Source organism: Pholcus phalangioides, unplaced genomic scaffold (genome assembly GCF_987345545.1).
Source record: "Pholcus phalangioides strain wild (caught in Gottingen) unplaced genomic scaffold, Ppha-v1.0 ptg000015l_1, whole genome shotgun sequence".
Lineage (NCBI taxonomy): Eukaryota > Metazoa > Arthropoda > Arachnida > Araneae > Pholcidae > Pholcus > Pholcus phalangioides.
In genome coordinates, this window is record NW_028301608.1 from 11,102,304 (window position 1) to 11,120,499 (window position 18,196).

At 34.5% G+C, this 18,196-nt stretch overlaps 1 protein-coding gene across 4 annotated transcripts in view; it reads left to right on the top strand.

Moving 5' to 3' along the window:
* Nucleotides 1–18,196, top strand: part of Dd (CTD nuclear envelope phosphatase 1-like protein dullard) — a 36,369-nt gene that overhangs the window by 5,490 nt on the left and 12,683 nt on the right. For all 4 annotated transcript variants that reach the window (XM_089242789.1, XM_089242790.1, XM_089242791.1 and 1 more), the window contains 3 exons: nucleotides 5,032–5,150; nucleotides 5,434–5,505; nucleotides 15,799–15,915. In XM_089242789.1, coding sequence (XP_089098915.1) covers nucleotides 5,032–5,150; nucleotides 5,434–5,505; nucleotides 15,799–15,915 — 308 coding nt within the window. The remainder of the gene's footprint in view (nucleotides 1–5,031; nucleotides 5,151–5,433; nucleotides 5,506–15,798; nucleotides 15,916–18,196) is intronic.

Sequence of the window (18,196 nt, forward strand, 5' to 3'; positions counted from 1 at the left end):
TCAACATGTCATGATGATGTTTGCAAGTGCTGTGTTACCGATTTAGAATAAGACTAATTTTGGTGCTTGTGAGAATATAGTAAATATTATTTTAATTTGTAATATTAATTATTGTTGTGCATCCCTCTATTTTTTTTCAAATGCTTGTCTTGATAAATTTTTGACCATTTTTGAAAAAATAATTTGAAAAATTTGAAAAATTATTTAATGAATTGGTTGATGAAGTCATGTAAAAAACTCATTGCTTTTATGAAAATTTCTTTTGTTTATTTTGTAATCGCATTAATATTTTCTGGAGTCAAAAATGGCACCACGCCGCCAGTTATGCACAGAATTTTCATAATGCCCCAGTTAAGGGTTAATTATACAGTTGGCACACTATAGTGAACATTTCAAACTCAGCGATAATGAAGGTATAGATATATAATGAACAATGTCTTTTCAAATTTCCCATTCACACAATTTTGTTCAGGCTCAAATTCAGTTACCGTACATAGGGAAATTTTTATCACTAATTGTAATTTCTTTTGTTGCCATGGTTATTTGGGTATGCTGATCCATCTTCATATGATTGAAATGTGTGTAATTGTGTGGATCATTCCCAAAAAAGTGTACATTTCACATTATTGATCTCAAAATCTCAAATTATAGCCAATGACTTGAAGTTTAATATTTCATAAATATTTTTCACTTCTATTTCGTAATATTTTATTTTTTGGGTTTTATGACTGAAAATCATGGATTTTGTCCACTCTGTTACAAAAACAAATAATGCTCTGAAAGAATTATTTCTGCTGTTTTTATCTCTTAAAATAATGAAATCATCTTATTTCTTACGCATATACTAAAAAAAGACAGTTTAAAATTTTTAAATTTTTTTTTCTGTTTTGAGTTTTTCGTGATTTTTCAAGCTAGCACATGGAAAAGTTAAATGTTTTACAAATATTCGGCTACTTAAAATCCAAACTTTTTATTTTTGGCAGATAATTGGTTGTTAATTTATAATTTAACATCTTAGTTTGAAGTGTTCTTAAAATTTTTTTGCCTGTAAACTGCAAAAATGCTTCCTGTAACAGAGTGGACATCATTGTAACAGAAAGCACAGAAATGTTTAACTGAGAGAAAGATATTTCAAATATTCTAAATAGGCTATACAAACACTTTTTCTCCAAAAATTACATACGAAATGTGATAGGTGACCCAGAAACTCCTCTTATAGCCTTTGAAAAATGTCTACTCCATGACCAAATTCTAAAAAACATGCACCCCCATCCCTCGTAATTTGAATTTGGGTCTGGTAAAATTGTTAGAATTTAGTCACACTGGACTACTCAGCTTTATATCATATTATCAGATTGTATATAAGGACCTTCACTCTCTAAAATTACCCTTATGACACATCTCTCTGGATCTGTGCCTGGCAGTGATTTGAACGATCTGTATTACTTTTGTATTTTACTGAAAAATAACGAAATATTATATTATCAGAATGATTTTTCCTTTATTTCAAAGTTCTTTTGTTGAAATTGAATAGTAATTTGATGTTGGTATAAATCTCATGTTTATGCCTCTCACATTAGTGATCCAGAGTGGACTTGGGAGGGGGACGAATTGGGCCTGGAAACAAATATATAGGGAGGGTTCTGTCCCATAAAATACAGAATGTATTGTCATATAAGGACCTTCACTCACTAAAATGACCCTTATGACACATCTCTCTGGATCTGTGCCTGGCAGTGATTTGAACGATCTGTATTACTTTCGTATTTTACTGAAAAAATATCATGATAGAGAACGTAGTAAAGGGTTTAAATTGAATAGAGAACTTATTAAATTCAATTTAAACCTTCAAAACCTTTTAACTAAGAAACATTTACTTTAAATCATAGCTTCCATTCTGTTAGCATTGCATGAGTTTTTAGAAGACATAACACAGTGGACAAATTAGCTTAATTTTTTTTTCATTTTAAATTTTAATGATTGATGAAAACTTTTTATAGTTTGAAGCACATCTCCATGTGCTATCACTTGATGTTGATATAGAATGAAAAAAAAATTGTATAAAAAAAATCAACATGAAAAGTCTGGATTAACTTCATGAATAAACATTTTCCTTGTAGAGTGCTTTTATTTATGATAGCTCCCTTACCCTTCAAAGTAAATGCCTAGTGGCGACTCAGTATCACATATGGTGCAGGTTTCTCGATTCACTTGATGTATGGCCAAAGGGTCTTTCAACATCAACTAAATGACAAACATATTCTATTGACAAAATTGTTTCTTGTGCAGTTGGTGGATTCATTATGATGACTTGCATATGATGTTGCTCAATAATTTATGCATTTGTATTCTTTTGCAAATTTCATGAGTTTTTGTAAAAAAAAATAACTCCTGAGAGAGAGAGAGACATTTTTACTTTTTGTATTAAAATTTCAAGTCCCACAGTATTTACCTTGGTACAACATCATTTTTTATTATTTTAAATCAGCAAATTATGGCATGGAATTCAAGGCTTTATACAAAAACTAATTTTTCGGTTTTTTTATTAGGGAAAGCCTAGTACTACATAGTAATAGTGTGTTACAAATACCTACTTAGTGCAGTTATATCTAAGTTTAGCTCCCTATATTTTTCCTGCAATTTTTTCCATTGAGAATATGTACTGTATAAAATTGAAATCAAAATACAAATACAACGCCACAACAGGCAAATTGCCCAACGATGTGGCTGACTTAAGAACGTCATGGATCCCCGAGTTATTTTTGGAGGCCCTACCTCCTACTGCTATACCACACATGCACCCCCCCCCCCCCCACCCACCCACGCGGAACCCCCAACGAATCGGTACATGCGGGATTGTACGTGTAGTGAAACCTGGCACGTGAAGTTGTGTTTTTTTTTTTTCCCTCTGTAATGCTTGTTATGTGTAATGCTGCCATCTGCCACCATTTTTTCTAACTATGAGTGAAGTGTTATGATTGAATGATTCATCGCTGTAGGACTGTTGCTCTCTGTGGCGAGACTTTTTAACAGGGAGATTGGCTCGCATTTACGCCTTGAAGTTGGGAACCACAGAAAACCAACTTCAGCCGACCACCACTGTGGGGTTCGAATCCTCGCACCGGATCCTCACATCGCGAGTCCATCACTATAACCACTCTACCACCACAGCGGCAAATCAAACCACAAAACAAAACATCAAACAGTAATCAATACAAATCAGGGTTGGCAAGGTTTTAGACATAACAGTAAAATCCAGAGTATATATATTTACTATGTTTTTAACCATGCTGTACAATAGGGCTTGATAAATCCTAGGTGCCAGCTCGCCATGGTGACTAGAAAATTTTTGTTGTTGCCTCAGGCCCATCATTTAGAGGTATATATATATATAATAATAATATACATGGGTATATAGGCATATACATATATATATTTATATAACATATAGGTATATACATATATATAAATATATATATGCATACATTGAGTACATGTGCTTCCCCCCCCCCCCGGAAAAAGTTGAAATGACGGCCCTGTGGTGCCTAAAATGTTCTATATGCGATTGCTAGATTTGAGTCTAAAGATGACACAAAATTTGCTGAATTCATTGTGTAACTCCTTTTCATGTTGAAAGGTGTAATCAAATCCTGGAAGAGTTGAAAAACATTATCTAGGCCTGTTTTTCTTGAGCAAAAACTGAAGATAAACTTGAATTCAAGTAATTTAGTATGCAGATATTTTTCGATTTGTCAAGCCCTCTTGTCCAAAACTTCCATCTCGTAACCATACCTGAAAATGTGGCATGAAATTAGAATATAAACAGATAAAAAAATTCCCCCAAATCAGAATATGCCGAAGTTTGCAACGTACGTCGCAGAACAATCGGAAGAATTTTAAGAAAAATGTAGAAAACACTATTATGGGAACTGCAGAACATTTCCAGTCAGTTGAGGGCTCATTGCAAAACAATGCAAAACATTCTGCTTTGGGGAGAAATACTATGAGATTCCCCAAAGCAGAATGTTTTGCGATGTTCTGCAGTAAAAATTCACATATACATAATAGCGTTTTTCTACACTTTTCTTAAAATTCTTCTAGATTGTTCTGCAACAGCACTGGTTCGACGTACGTCGCACATTTCGGCATATTCTGCTTTGGGGATGAGATTAAAAAAAGTTAAATAATAGAAAAATTGGTTGCTGTTTGTTTTGACCATTTTGAAGACATATATGGTAAACTACTGGAAATGATCAACTGGTATCGATCAGGACAGTCAAAACAGGCTACTCGTTTCAGTTTTCAAATATCAGTTTTAGGTTAAAGACTGGTTTTAATAGTAAAGACTGGTTTTAATTTAAAATTTAATGCGAAAAAAAACTGTTGAAATTACCACTGCATCAGTTTTTGCCACTTTTGGTCAGTTAAAACCATTTTTGACCAGTGGTTTGTACAAAATTGTTTTTTTTTTACTGGCTAAAATTACAATCGTGGGTATCTGGGCTCCACCATGATTATGATTGGCGCAAGAAAAAGATTGGCATTTCAAGACCAAATGTGAGGCATGTAGTTAGGTATAACTAACAAATACAAGGCCACAACAGACAAAATGCCCAATGAGGTGGGTGGAAAAAAAAAGATGGCCATAATAAATGTCATGTATTTCTAAAATACAGCAATCCAATTGAAAGTGCAATTATAAAAACTGTATATACATGATAAAACATGACACTGCCCATAAAAATATTTATGGTTGCCTTATCAAGTATGGATAGCTTCTTGATTTATTCCAATATGTTTATCGTGTTTCTTTTTAAATTTGTCAATTGTGTTAGAATTCATTACTGATATAATTATTACATATATTCGCAACCATATTAGGAAAAAAAATTCCCTGCAGCACCACAACCTGGAGTTTGCCCTACCAGTTGATGCTTGATAGTTCTTTCAAGTTTTCCTGTCACTGTTTTATGAATTGTTAAACTATAAATAGAATTTCTCACCATTTTGAACTTGGAAATTTTATTTTAGGTATAGTGAAGAGAAAAATCCTAGTCTTGGATTTGGATGAAACCCTTATACACTCCCATCATGATGGGGTGATACGACAAATGGTGAAGCCAGGTACTCCTCCCGATTTTGTCCTTAAAGTGAGTGATTCTTATTGATCTGATTATTTTAATGCATCAAGTGTTTAAATATTTTTGGGTGTTCATGGAAGAGGTTTGCGTGAAAAACACAAGTATTTTTATAGCTTATTAAGTGTTGAAATAACTTGGTATTTATTATCTTAGTGTGTTTGGCATTGCTGTCTGTGAGAAAATATTTTCTCGATGAGATATAATATATGTCGGGTTCAATAAATGCTGCAATTTCACATGTCATTGTAGTTCTGGTTATTCATGTGTCTGTTGATCTGATTTCTTCCATTAGGTTACTATTGATCGACATCCTGTTCGCTTCTTTGTTCATAAACGGCCACATGTGGATTTCTTTTTAGATGTTGTAAGTATGATAATTGTACTTTTATTTGTACCATGCTATTGCATTTATAATGTAACATATTCTTGCCAATGCAGGAAATTTGTTTTGCATAAATCTTATTATTTACACCACATTAATGAAAAAACATTCTTAGGGGGTTTTGCAGTAGCATAAATAAATACAAATACAAATACAACGCCACAACAGGCAAAATGCCCAACGAGGTGGCTGATAAAAAGATGCCCATAAAAATATGGTTGTCATGTGTTTCAAAAATACAGCAACCCAATTAAAAATGCAATTAACACAAATTACAAACAATATATACACATGATAAAATATTATACAATGCCCATAAAGAATACTTATGGTTGTCTTATTCTAAGAATGGATAGCTTCTCGATTTACCCCAACATGTTTATCGTATTTCTTTTTAAACGTGTCAATTGTGTTACAATTTACTACCTCCGGGGGTAAGCTATTCCATTTATTAACAACCCTATTGGAGAAAAATTCCCTGCGACACCATAACCTTGCATTGTCCCTCACCAATCGATACTGGTGTCCCCTTGTAAAAGCAGTTGATTGGCGGTGTACTAAAAGTTCATGGTCCATCCTATCCATCCCATTGAAAATTTTGAACACTTCGATCATATCTCCTCGACACCTGCGTTCATCCAATGTAAACATATTCAAAAAATGAAGTCTCTCTTCATACCTCAAGCCCCGTGTGCCAATAAGGACACGCGTAGCTCTTCTCTGCACCCCTTCAACCAAGTCTATGTCCCTCTGTAGGTATGGTCTCCAAAACCTTACAGCATACTCCAGTCCAGGACGAACTAAGCCTCGAAAAAGCGGAAGAATGACTTTAGGAGAACGCGAAGAGACCTTTTTGAAAATGAGACCAAGCATTCTATTCGATTTTTTGACAACCGCTGAACAATGTTCAGCAATGTTCAACATAAGAGACCATTATTTTTTTTTACAAAAATATACATGTTCATGCAAATGAATATAAGAAATATATTAAATTAGAAAAGTTGGCAACGCCGCCAATGTAAACAAACACGCTAAAAAGTGTTCTCTGTAATTAATTTTATTTTGGATTTATATTTACCAGAAAATGTATGAAAGGTGAGAATTTTTGGACGAATGAACCAAACAAGTACCTAAATAAGCGTTAATTATTAGAAAAACATGTGTTACAATTAATATATGTGACATAAAGTATAATCACATGCGATAATAACAAAGAACGATAGTGTCGACATCTAGTGCAGAAATCTGAAAGTGAAAACCATAGTAAACATGGAGTGTATGAAATGCAGGGATTTCATTGTGGATGAATCAGAATTTTTCAAACGTAAAAAATGTTCGCGATATATACATGCTGTCTGTGTGGGAACAACTGAGGGGGAGCCTTTAGAAAAATATCGAGGACAAAAAAGGAGGCGTTTCTGTGTTTTGAGTGTGTGAAGGAGACCAACCCGGATAGTGCTGATTCCAGCCCCTCTTTGGATAAAATACAAAAAATTATTCAAGATCTTCGACAAGAAATGAAAGCTTCATTTAATAAATCCATCAAAGATCTAAAGGGAAAATATGAGACAAGCAAAGAAACCAGTGGACTAGTAAAAGCCATAACCTACAACTCAGAATGCAAGGAAGAACTTGGAAAAAAAATTAATGACATGAAAATATATATAGAGCGAATTGACAAAGAAAATAAGGAGATAAAACTAGAAAATAAAAACTTGAAGGATGAAATGAAGGAGCTGGAAGTAAGAGTAAACGACTTGGAAAATAGGAGCAGGAAAAATAATATTGAGATCAACAGTGTTCCTGAAACAGCCCAAGAAAGTGTTATAGAAATTGTCAATGCTCTAAAACAGGAGATTGGCATACAGGAAGACACGCCAATAAAAAACTTACACAGAGTGCCTACCAGAAATTCAGCCAAAAGCAAGCCCATATTTGTGAGATTCCAAAAGACTGTGGATACAGAAGGCAAAATAGAATTAAGTTAAAGCTGACAAAATTGATCCCAACTTCAAACCTCACAGGGTATATGTAAATGAGCATCTTTCCCAAGAGAGCAAGCATCTATTTACCTTTAGAGTTTAAAAAGACCTATGATTATAATTATGCTTGGACAAAAGAGGGGAAAACTGAAAACAGCCATGTATGGAGAATTAGAGATGAGGAAGACCTCAGGAAGTTGAACAGAAATGACGAACAATGAATATATAAATTATATTGAACTGGAGCAGAACGAAGGTTTTCTGGAGGAATTCACTGATGTAGATAAGTTTTTTAATTACTCTCAAAATTCTAACCAGCATATAAATTTCCTAATTGTAAATATACAAAGTTTAAAATCTAACTTTGATACTTTCCTTGTATTCTTGAGATCTCTACAAGTTCAAATAGATATAATATGTCTTTCAGAAATATGGGTGAAGGAGGATGAACTGTTCAACTATAACATTATTAATTATGAATGCATTACTGACTACTATTCATATTCTGACTGTAGAACATACAACAAATCAGGCGGAGTCATTATGTATGTAAATAAAGCCCTTAGAAGTACTAAAAAATCTAGCAAATTCAAAACTGCAGAAAGCGTATGGATAAACTTCCCAGATCATGATGTTGAAGTGTTATTACTCTATAGATCACATTCTTTCACCATATCCCAATTTAATGATGAGCTTAAGATACTTATTCAAAGCACAAGACAAAATATGCTAATTGTTGGTGATATAAATATACTTGATAACAATAACGAAATCTCTAATTACTTAGATATAATGGCTGTTGGCGGCTTTGTGTCCTTACAGGAATCTATTACTAGAGAAACTTAAGTAGGAGGCACATGTATTGATCATGTTTTTTATAGAATGAAGAAAAATACTACACAAAAATTTAATGTGTTCAAAACTCAACTAACAGACCATTATCCAACATTAGGATACATTGATTTTCAAGATATAGGAAAAGTAACAAATAATATTGAATGTACCAAAACCATAATTGATTATAGTAAATTTGAAAACTTTATATCAAATATCTCTTTTAAAAACGTCTGTGATGAGAAGTTGGTTCATCAAAAATATAAACGCTTCCTAGATATTATAACACTTAACTCAAACCTGTGGACTAAAAAAAAAGGCAAAAAGATCAACAGGTAAAAATAAATGGATTACAAAAGAGCTCATAAAAAAAATAAACATCAAAGAAAAATTATATAAAAAATACAAAAAGTGTCCAGGTATAATTACATGTGAAATGGAATACAAAAACTATGATAAGACACTGAAAAACCAAATTTAGCAAGCCAAATGTGAATATCAAAAAAACAAATTTTTTGAATGTCATAAAGACAAAAGAAAACAATGGAAATATATAAACAACTTTGTACTCAACAAAAATAATTCAAATAAAATTCTTCCAAATCACCAAGACTCAATAACATTGGCAAATCAACTTAACATAGACTTTATTACAAGAAACCTGGATAGAGAAGATAATGAACACATGTATGAAGATGGCAATGACTGTGTTTCAAATTCAATGGTCAGCATGGAAATAGAAATACCCACTTTAAAAAAATTAATTAATGATTTAAATGAACATAAATCAAATGGGTATGATGGGCTAACACCAAAAATGTTGAAAATTATTGCACTATACCACATTGATATCTTAAAACACCTAATTGATTTTTCAGTAAGTAAAAGTAATTTTTACGATGAACTTAAGTTCTCCCTTGTACATCCAATCTACAAAAAAGGAGATCCTAACAATATGGCTAACTACAGACCAATCTCAGTTCTTCCAATATTTTCAAAAGTTATTGAAAAACATATGAATGGACAACTAATTAGCTTCTTAAACCATAACAACTTTATTGCATGTAATCCGTATGGATTCCAGCAAAACAAAAATACTGAAATGGCTATACTAAAAGTCTGTAATTATCTGAATAATGGTTACAATAATAACAAATATTGCATAATAGTCTATCTGGATTTAAAGCAAGCATTTGATAATGTAGACTTAAATATATTAACAATAAAATTACATAAGGCTGGAGTCAGGGGACATGTACTTGAATGGTTCAAAACTTATTATTTACATAGACACCAAGCTGTTACTATGAATAAGGAAATTAGTGATTACCACAAAACCAAAAAAGGTTTTCCCCAGGGATCAGTGTTGGGTCCCACATTATTCTTAATTTATATAAATGACTTTTGCAAAATGCACCTGAACAGACAGCTAATCTCATTTTCAGACGATACAGCATTATATATGGAAGATGACGATATAACAAATCTTTTAATAAAAACTGAAAATGACCTTAGAAATATCAATCAGTGGATGACAAAAAATAAACTTAAACTAAACATTAGTAAAACAATTTTTTTTTTTTTTCTCGTCTTCGCCGTCGTTGGGAACGGACGTGCTATTATCGCGCTCCGCTCATCGATCAATAGAAGAAGTTTTATCCGAAACCGTTGCCGGGGGATTATCGAAGGATTACCGTCACGCCAGTGCGCCATTTTGTGTCTTTCTTTGTGTTTTTCTTCGTTCTCGTGAGTTTTACTTAGCGTGTTGTTTATTTTTGGGTCATATTCTGCGGTGATTTTCTTTTTTTCAGCGCACGTTGGATTGTGAGATAAGTGTTTTTTTTTTATTATATTGCTCTCATTTTTTTTAAATTTTCGTTGTGTATTTTCGATCGACTTTAATTTATTTTTCTCGTTCGCATTTCATTTTCGTTGTTTTTTCGCCAGGTTCGCTCGCTTCTTTGATATAAGTTCGTAGGTTTTTGGACGTTAGTGTTAGCAAACAGTGTATACTTTTTCCCGGGTACTCTCAATAACTTTGTTTTCCTTTTTTTTGGGCGTATTGTTGTAGTGTAAGTGTGATGAGATAGTTAGCTAATTCTAATAAGTATAAATTGTACTTCGTAGCTTAATACTTTTTTTAGAGGGTGTTGTATTCTTTATATACATATTTATTTTATTCTTCTTGATTTAGTGCTGAGCATTCTACTTTACGTAATTTTTTCGTATAATCTCTTGCGTATATTTTGCATAGTAATGTATTTTACATTATTTTAAATTCCAGTTAACGTTTCTCATTTTCCTATTTTTAAGTATTATTATTATTATCTAGCTTTAGCAATAGTGTTAGTATGCCTCGACCTCGACTAGTGTTGTGTAGAGCTTGCGACGGGAGGTTTCCCTGGTCTAGGGGTATAGTAGCTGATAGTTTCAATTGTAAAGGGTGCTTGGTTAGGAAAAGGCTGGAACTCGAGGTCGAAGCTTTACGGGAAAAAGTTAGGGTGCTAGAGGGCCCGGTTATAACGGAGCCTCTGGTCGTCGAGCCACCTGTTGATGAAGAAGCAATCTCCACGAACAACGACATTTTAGAGGGCGAATGGGTGGTCGTGGATGAGGTAGGGGGGGATAGTGATAGGGGTTTAATCATCGGCGATTCTATGGTTAGGGAACTTGGGAACCGAGTGTGTAGGGATTTTCGGGGTTTCGAGCGCTGTTGTCTTCCTGGGGGGAAGATTGACAACATTCGAAACGTTTTTCATCGCCGAAAGTTGCCCTTGCGGGTGATTCTGTGGGTGGGAACAAATCAGGTAGGAGCGAATATTAGTGAGTCTCTGTCAGAATACCGGGATTTACTATTATCCGCTAGGGAGGGGGGTTCAGATGTGGCAGTGATTCCAGTGCTGCCAAGGGGTAGTAGGGGATATAGGAGTAGGATCCACCAATTCAATATAGGCCTGAAGGACATTTGCTCCTCACTTGGGGTCACGTTCTTGGAGCTTCCCGCATTTACCGATAGGTGGCTTCGTTCGGATGGGATCCATCTAAATAAGAGAGGGGTCTGGGAGGTTTACGATAGTCTTAGGTCAGGTTTTTTACTCCCAGACCACGTAGTCGGGAATGCGGGTTAGTTAATGATAATCACAACAGTACTGACTTGAAATTACCCACCTCTGACTTGGATGGCTTCTCGATTGACAACAAACCACCCGGCAAATTAAAATGTGTGTTAATAAATGCCAGGAGCTTGGGTAATAAGAAAGATTTTTTAGAAACTATGATAGTTGTGGAGGGCTTGGATCTTATAGCCATTACAGAATCTTGGGCAAAGGATGGGGATGAATCTTTCTTACACATCTCAGGATACGATACTTTTTTGAGAAATAGATCTGATAGGAAAGGGGGTGGAGTGTTGATATACGTGAAATCCTGTTTGAAGGCTAGAGAGTGTAACGTGCAGAGAAGTGATATTGAAACCATATGGGTTGAACTTGAGAGCAAAAGACGTCATAAGCTTATTGTTGGGGTTTGTTACATTCCACCGAATAGGGATCAAAACTACATTGCCAAAATGCATGATGAAATTTCCTACATGTGTAAGCGAAAGAGGGTTCTCATACTAGGGGATTTCAATTACCCGGGTATTGATTGGGAGAACCTTTCATCTGGAAATCAGTATGAAAGAGACTTTCTTAAGTTGGTGCTCGAAAATTTTTTGTATCAGCATGTATCAGAAGCCACTAGGGGTACTGCTATTTTGGATTTAGTTCTTACTAGTTCTGAGGATCTAGTTGAACATGTTTCGGTGGGGGAAGAGTTTTCTTCCAGTGATCATCGTATCGTCAGATTTCACTGTAACTTTTCCTCGGGTAAGGTTGATAACAAAAGACTGGTTCCTTGTTTTCGGAGAACTAACTTTGATGTTTTGAGAAGAAGGTTAGCGGAAGTTTTCAAAGACTGGTTGGAATCAGTAGGGGTGGTAAGTCAATGGGAAGAATTTAGTACGAAGCTGTCCTCTGTTTTGCACGACGTCATACCCTTTGTTCGAAAAAAGCGTGTTTGTACATCACACCCTCTATGGTTCACGGATAGCGTGCGGAACCTTTATCTTGAAAAGAAAAGAGCATTCAGAGAGTATAAAAGTGGACGTGGTGACCTATCATTGTTTACTGATAAAAGAAGACTGTTGAAGAAAGCGATAAGGGATAGTAAAAAGGAAGTTGAATCTAGGTTGGCAGATAACATTGGCTCTGACCCAAAATCATTTTTTCGATACGTCAATAATGGATGTAAGGGGACAGTTGGCCCCCTCTCGATAGGAGGCTCTAAGGTAGAGAGCAATGTAGGCATGTGTAGTGCTTTCAATGACTTTTTCGCGTCTGTTTTTAATGGAGATAATGATATTCGATGTACGGGTGTTGCATGGGGTAATAAAACCCTCAACGATATTCAAGTAGAAGACGTGGAGGTCCTAAATCTTCTAAGAAATGTATGTGCAAGCAAAGCACCTGGACCAGATGATATCTATCCCAGGGTTCTCAGGGAAGGTGCTAATGAATTGTTGGGGCCAGTCGCACAGATATTCAGGAGTAGTGTTGCTGAGGGTATCGTCCCGAGAGATTGGAAACTGGCTAACGTTGTTCCGATATTTAAGAAGGGTAGTAGAGAAGTGGTGTCTAATTATCGTCCAGTGAGTTTGACGAGCTCCCTCTCGAAAATTTTGGAAATTATCATCAAAAGGCAGTTTGTGAAGTGGATAGACGAGAATAATGTATTGTCGGATAATCAGCATGGGTTCAGGAAGGGGAAGTCATGTGTAACTAACCTCCTTTGCTTCTATGATTACGTGACTAAGGCTTTGGGTAAGAGCAAAAATGTCGACGTTGTTTACCTTGATTTCAAGAAGGCATTCGATCGGGTCCAACATGGCAAACTCTTGAAGCGTTTACACGAGATTGGAATAGGGGGCAACTTGCTGAATTGGATAGAATCGTGGTTAAGAGATAGGTCGCAACGAGTTATGGTGAACGGGGAATTCTCTGGTTGGACAGACGTCACAAGTGGAGTTCCTCAGGGAAGTGTCCTTGGCCCCATACTGTTTTCACTTTTTATCGACAAACTCGATCAGGGTATCGATGGAATTACTAGCAAATTCGCAGATGATGTGAAGCTAATGGGGGTAATCGGGAATGAAAGCGATAGGGAGTTGCTCCAGACCAACTTAAACAAGATTGCAGCATGGGCAAATGAATGGGGCATGACGTTTAGCGTAGATAAGTGCATGGTCGCTCATTTTGGTTCGAACAACCCATGGTTATCTTACGAGTTGAATGGTGTCACTATCCCGGATGCAACTAGAGTCACCGATTTGGGAATTCTCATTGACGAGCGACTTAAGTTTTCTGAACATTGTTCAGCGGTTGTCAAAAAAGCGAATAGAATGCTTGGTCTCATTTTCAAAAAAGTCTCTTCGCGTTCTCCTAAAGTCATTCTTCCGCTTTTTCGAGGCTTAGTTCGTCCTGGACTGGAGTATGCTGTAAGGTTTTGGAGACCATACCTACAGAGGGACATAGACTTGATTGAGGGGGTGCAGAGAAGAGCTACGCGTGTCCTTATTGGCACACAGGGCTTGAGTTATGAAGAGAGACTTCATTTTTTGAATATGTTTACATTGGATGAACGCAGGTGTCGAGGAGATATGATCGAAGTGTTCAAAATTTTCAATGGGATGGATAGGATGGACCATGAACTTTTAGTACACCGCCAATCAACTGCTTTTACAAGGGGACACCAGTATCGATTGGTGAGGGACAATGCAAGGTTATGGTGTCGCAGGGAATTTTTCTCTAATAGGGTTGTTAATAAATGGAATAGCTTACCCTCGGAGGTAGTAAATTGTAACACAATTGACACGTTTAAAAAGAAATACGATAAACATGTTGGGGTAAATCGAGAAGCTATCCATTCTTAGAATAAGACAACCATAAGTATTCTTTATGGGCATTGTATAATATTTTATCATGTGTATATATTGTTTATAATTTGTGTTAATTGCATTTTTAATGGGGTTGCTGTATTTTTGAAACATATGACATCCATATTTTTATGGGCATCTTTTTATCAGCCACCTCGTTGGGCATTTTGCCTGTTGTGGCGTTGTATTTGTATTTGTATTTGTATAAAATATCAATGCATAAAACCACGAAGTATTCATCATGACACTGAAATTCACGTTAAAATCCATAGCTGTCACCCACAGGAACAACATAACTGTAATTGTGAACTCATAGAAAGAGTTTACGAGTATGAATATCTAGGAATAATCATTCAAGATGACCTAAAATGGAGTGCTCATTGCAACAAACTTGTCAAAAAACTTAGATTACACACAGTCCTGATATATAGATTGAAGTACCTAATAGATGCAGACTTTCTAAAAGATATTTTCCATGCTTGGGTTTTCTCGATAATAACTTATGGCTTATGTGCTTGGGGAGGTGCATACCAAACCAACATTGAAAAACTAAGCAATATGTATAATAAAATAAGAAGTATGATAATGGACACATATCGTGGAAACAATAATAAACTAAAAAACATCTCTTCTAGAAAAGTTTCTCTTTCAATGCACCTGAAATAATGAATTTTTTCCAATCGGAGCACCAAACAACTAACAACACTAACAAAAAGTATGAAATATATCAATATGTAAAAACGTCTGAAATAATGAAAATGATATTTTCCTAGCATTATGAAATGTTTTGATTGCTCTATTTCATTTTCACATGTCCTGCCAATAGCATATCTAGACACTATTACATAAATTATGTACACTGAATCACCTACAATATATATAATTCTCGAATTTTTTGCAAAACCTTCACAATTGTGAAGTTGCAATCGTCTATTTTACATTTTTTTCTCTGATAAATTTTATCCCATTGCTTTATGTCTTCATGCAAATAGAAAACCTAATTGCATTGTAATGTACTTTGGTTCAAATTGGCAGCTAAACAAATAGAAATATTCAAAGGAAGAGAGAGAAAAAAAAAAAAAATATATATATATATATATATATATATATATATATAATGTATTACTCATTGTATTACTTTTATAATTATTTTGTCTTTTTATTTCTTATTTAATTTAATTTTTTTTTCATCTCTTATTTTGCTTGTGTAAACGGATAAGACATTATTCTTATAGGCTTCCTGGAAGGACAATTGTCCCTTGGGGCGACACAGATGTCTTTATTGTTTGTGTGTGCGCGCCCTCAGTGCTCAATTTCATATGTATATTTGTGTATTGTTAAATTAATAAAAAAATAAAAATAATCTTCCTGTTATTGTTAAAGTTTATTAAAATGTTTGTTCAGAAATGATTTTTCTTATGATATGTAGCCTGATATTTCTATTTGGTACTCAACTAAAATGTCATACTAATCATACAATTTATGCAGGTCAGCCAATGGTATGAGTTGGTTATATTTACTGCAAGCATGGAAATATATGGTGCTGCTGTTGCTGATAAGCTGGATAACAACAGAGGAATCCTGAGGAAGAGGTATTTTCGACAGGTAATGTAAATTATGAGCATCTTTCAGTTTTAATGATATTAAAGAACTCCGATCTGATTCAGGAAACTCAATTACTGATTGCAGAAAATATTTAAATTTTTTAGCAAAAACAACTTGGAATGAGACTAAGAAATTTCCAGGTTTTTGGTCCCTGTGTGAAGAAATATAATAAGCACTGAAAATTCTTTTGTAACTGTTGGATTGTAGTCTGAAGAAAACACAGTATTATCAACATTTATTCCCATTCTCAGACCTGCCAACTCTCCCGATTTAGGCGAGAGACTCGGATTTTTCATCCTTCCTCCCACTCTCCGGATTTGTTAAAATTTCTCCGGATTTTGACAGAAAATTAGATTTTACGCTAGCTTTCACGTTGTCGTGGTGTCAATGATTACCGTCGTCGTTAGGGAATACATCCATAGAGGACAGCCGTAGTCATTTCCATCGATCAGCCGTAAAAAAGTCTTTGTGACCGCATTTAGGCAACTGGCAAAGACGTGACTTCGTTTTCGTAGCGTTTATCGGCAATCATTTATCAGGGGCATGACCTTGGTTGAGAAAATTCCTGTATAATCGTTATTCTATTCCATTAACAGCCGTGCGGTAAACACGTTTTTTCGTCCGCAGCTGTGTAATTTGAATTTTTTTTTAATCGTTTCTTCTGATTAAACATCTTCGGGAAGAAAAAATAAAAGCTATATACAGCTAAATATATAAAGCTTTTAAGAATTCATATACCCAAGATTATCAATCACTGATAGCATCCACGAAAGGAAACACTTATACTTTATGAACATTAAGTAGATGTGATTTCTCTATTCTGCATGGAAAGACTGACTTGCAATTAAATTCTTTTCAGTGGCAATGCAGAACCTGCCTTGGGGGGGGGGGGAGAGAATTTAACTTTTTCTTAATTTACTAGAAAAAAAAAATTCAATTTTTTTTTATGAACTTTTTTTTTGATCGAGTCTATGAGTGTCGGGGGGGGGGGGGTGTCCCCCCTCAGGAGAATTTCTGGATTTAAAAAGTTGGCACGTCTGCATTCTATATTACCACCATTAGGGTTGATAGAATAATATACTGTCAGACCTGCTCAGCAAGGATCTAGTTTTCCACAGAAATGCTAGTTAAATCTGATCAGTTGCTAAATCTTTCAAGTAAAAAAAAAAAACACTCAAACACATGGGGTAGGTATTGGAAGTTGAGCAAAGGCTGGTTCAGACATTTTCTTAAAAACTCTGATTGGTCAGTTTTTTATCTTCATTTTCTATGCTCGTTCCTCTTCTAGAGGAAGTGTTGCTGTTCTTGCATATTGAAAACGTGTTAATATTTAGTGCTCTTGAATTCAGATTGTGTTTTATGTACCAAGTGAACACTAATTTAAATACTTTGCACTTATATTTAAAGTTAAAATATCTGTTTTATAGTGGATAGCATCAATACTAAAGTGCAGTTAATTCCATCCCTCTAGTTTCCTGCTAGTTATAATTACTTGATTACTATAATTTGATAATTAACCAATGAATTGTGTGTGTGTGATTAACCACAAACAAATAAATTGATTTGCTCCAAACAGTAAAATATTGTTTGTTTAATTAATGGAGTAGCCAACATGAACCTGATACTTGTTAATTAATAATCATAATTCATTAATAGGTTTCTATTATTTTATAATTCATAAATGAAGGTTTTATTACATTATAATTAATGATTAGAAATGATGATAATTAATCATACAAAAACTCTGTTGGATTTTGCACTCCTCTATAAAGCGAATACTTAATGGAATGTATTTCCATTTCATAGCATAGATTATACGTCCAAACAAAAGTGCAGTTAGTTCCGTGCCATTGAAAATTAACCTAAAGGAGTGATAAGCATTTTGTTAAACCATTTGATTGACAATCACTTCTCCTAAAAATACATCTCTATTATCTCCTTATTTTCAGAGCGGTTAAATAAACTAAAACATTTTTGTGGTTCTTTTTGCATTTACTTTCATTTTCTCTCATTTTTGTTTTTGTTCCATTTTTTCAAGATTACCCCTTTTGAAATCTTGTTAAATCTGAGCTACCAAAAAAAACAGACAGAATTATATAATTAATATTGTACCAAACAAAATGCAATAATTTGCTTGTAAGTCCAGACTCAGTATAAACAGGTCTGACTATATATGTAACTTTATTTGGTTAATTTTTGGAAAGTCTTGAGCACAAACAATGTTATTCTATTAAAGTTAATTTTAACATGAACATGTCTGTACCCTTCATTTGCTAGGGTC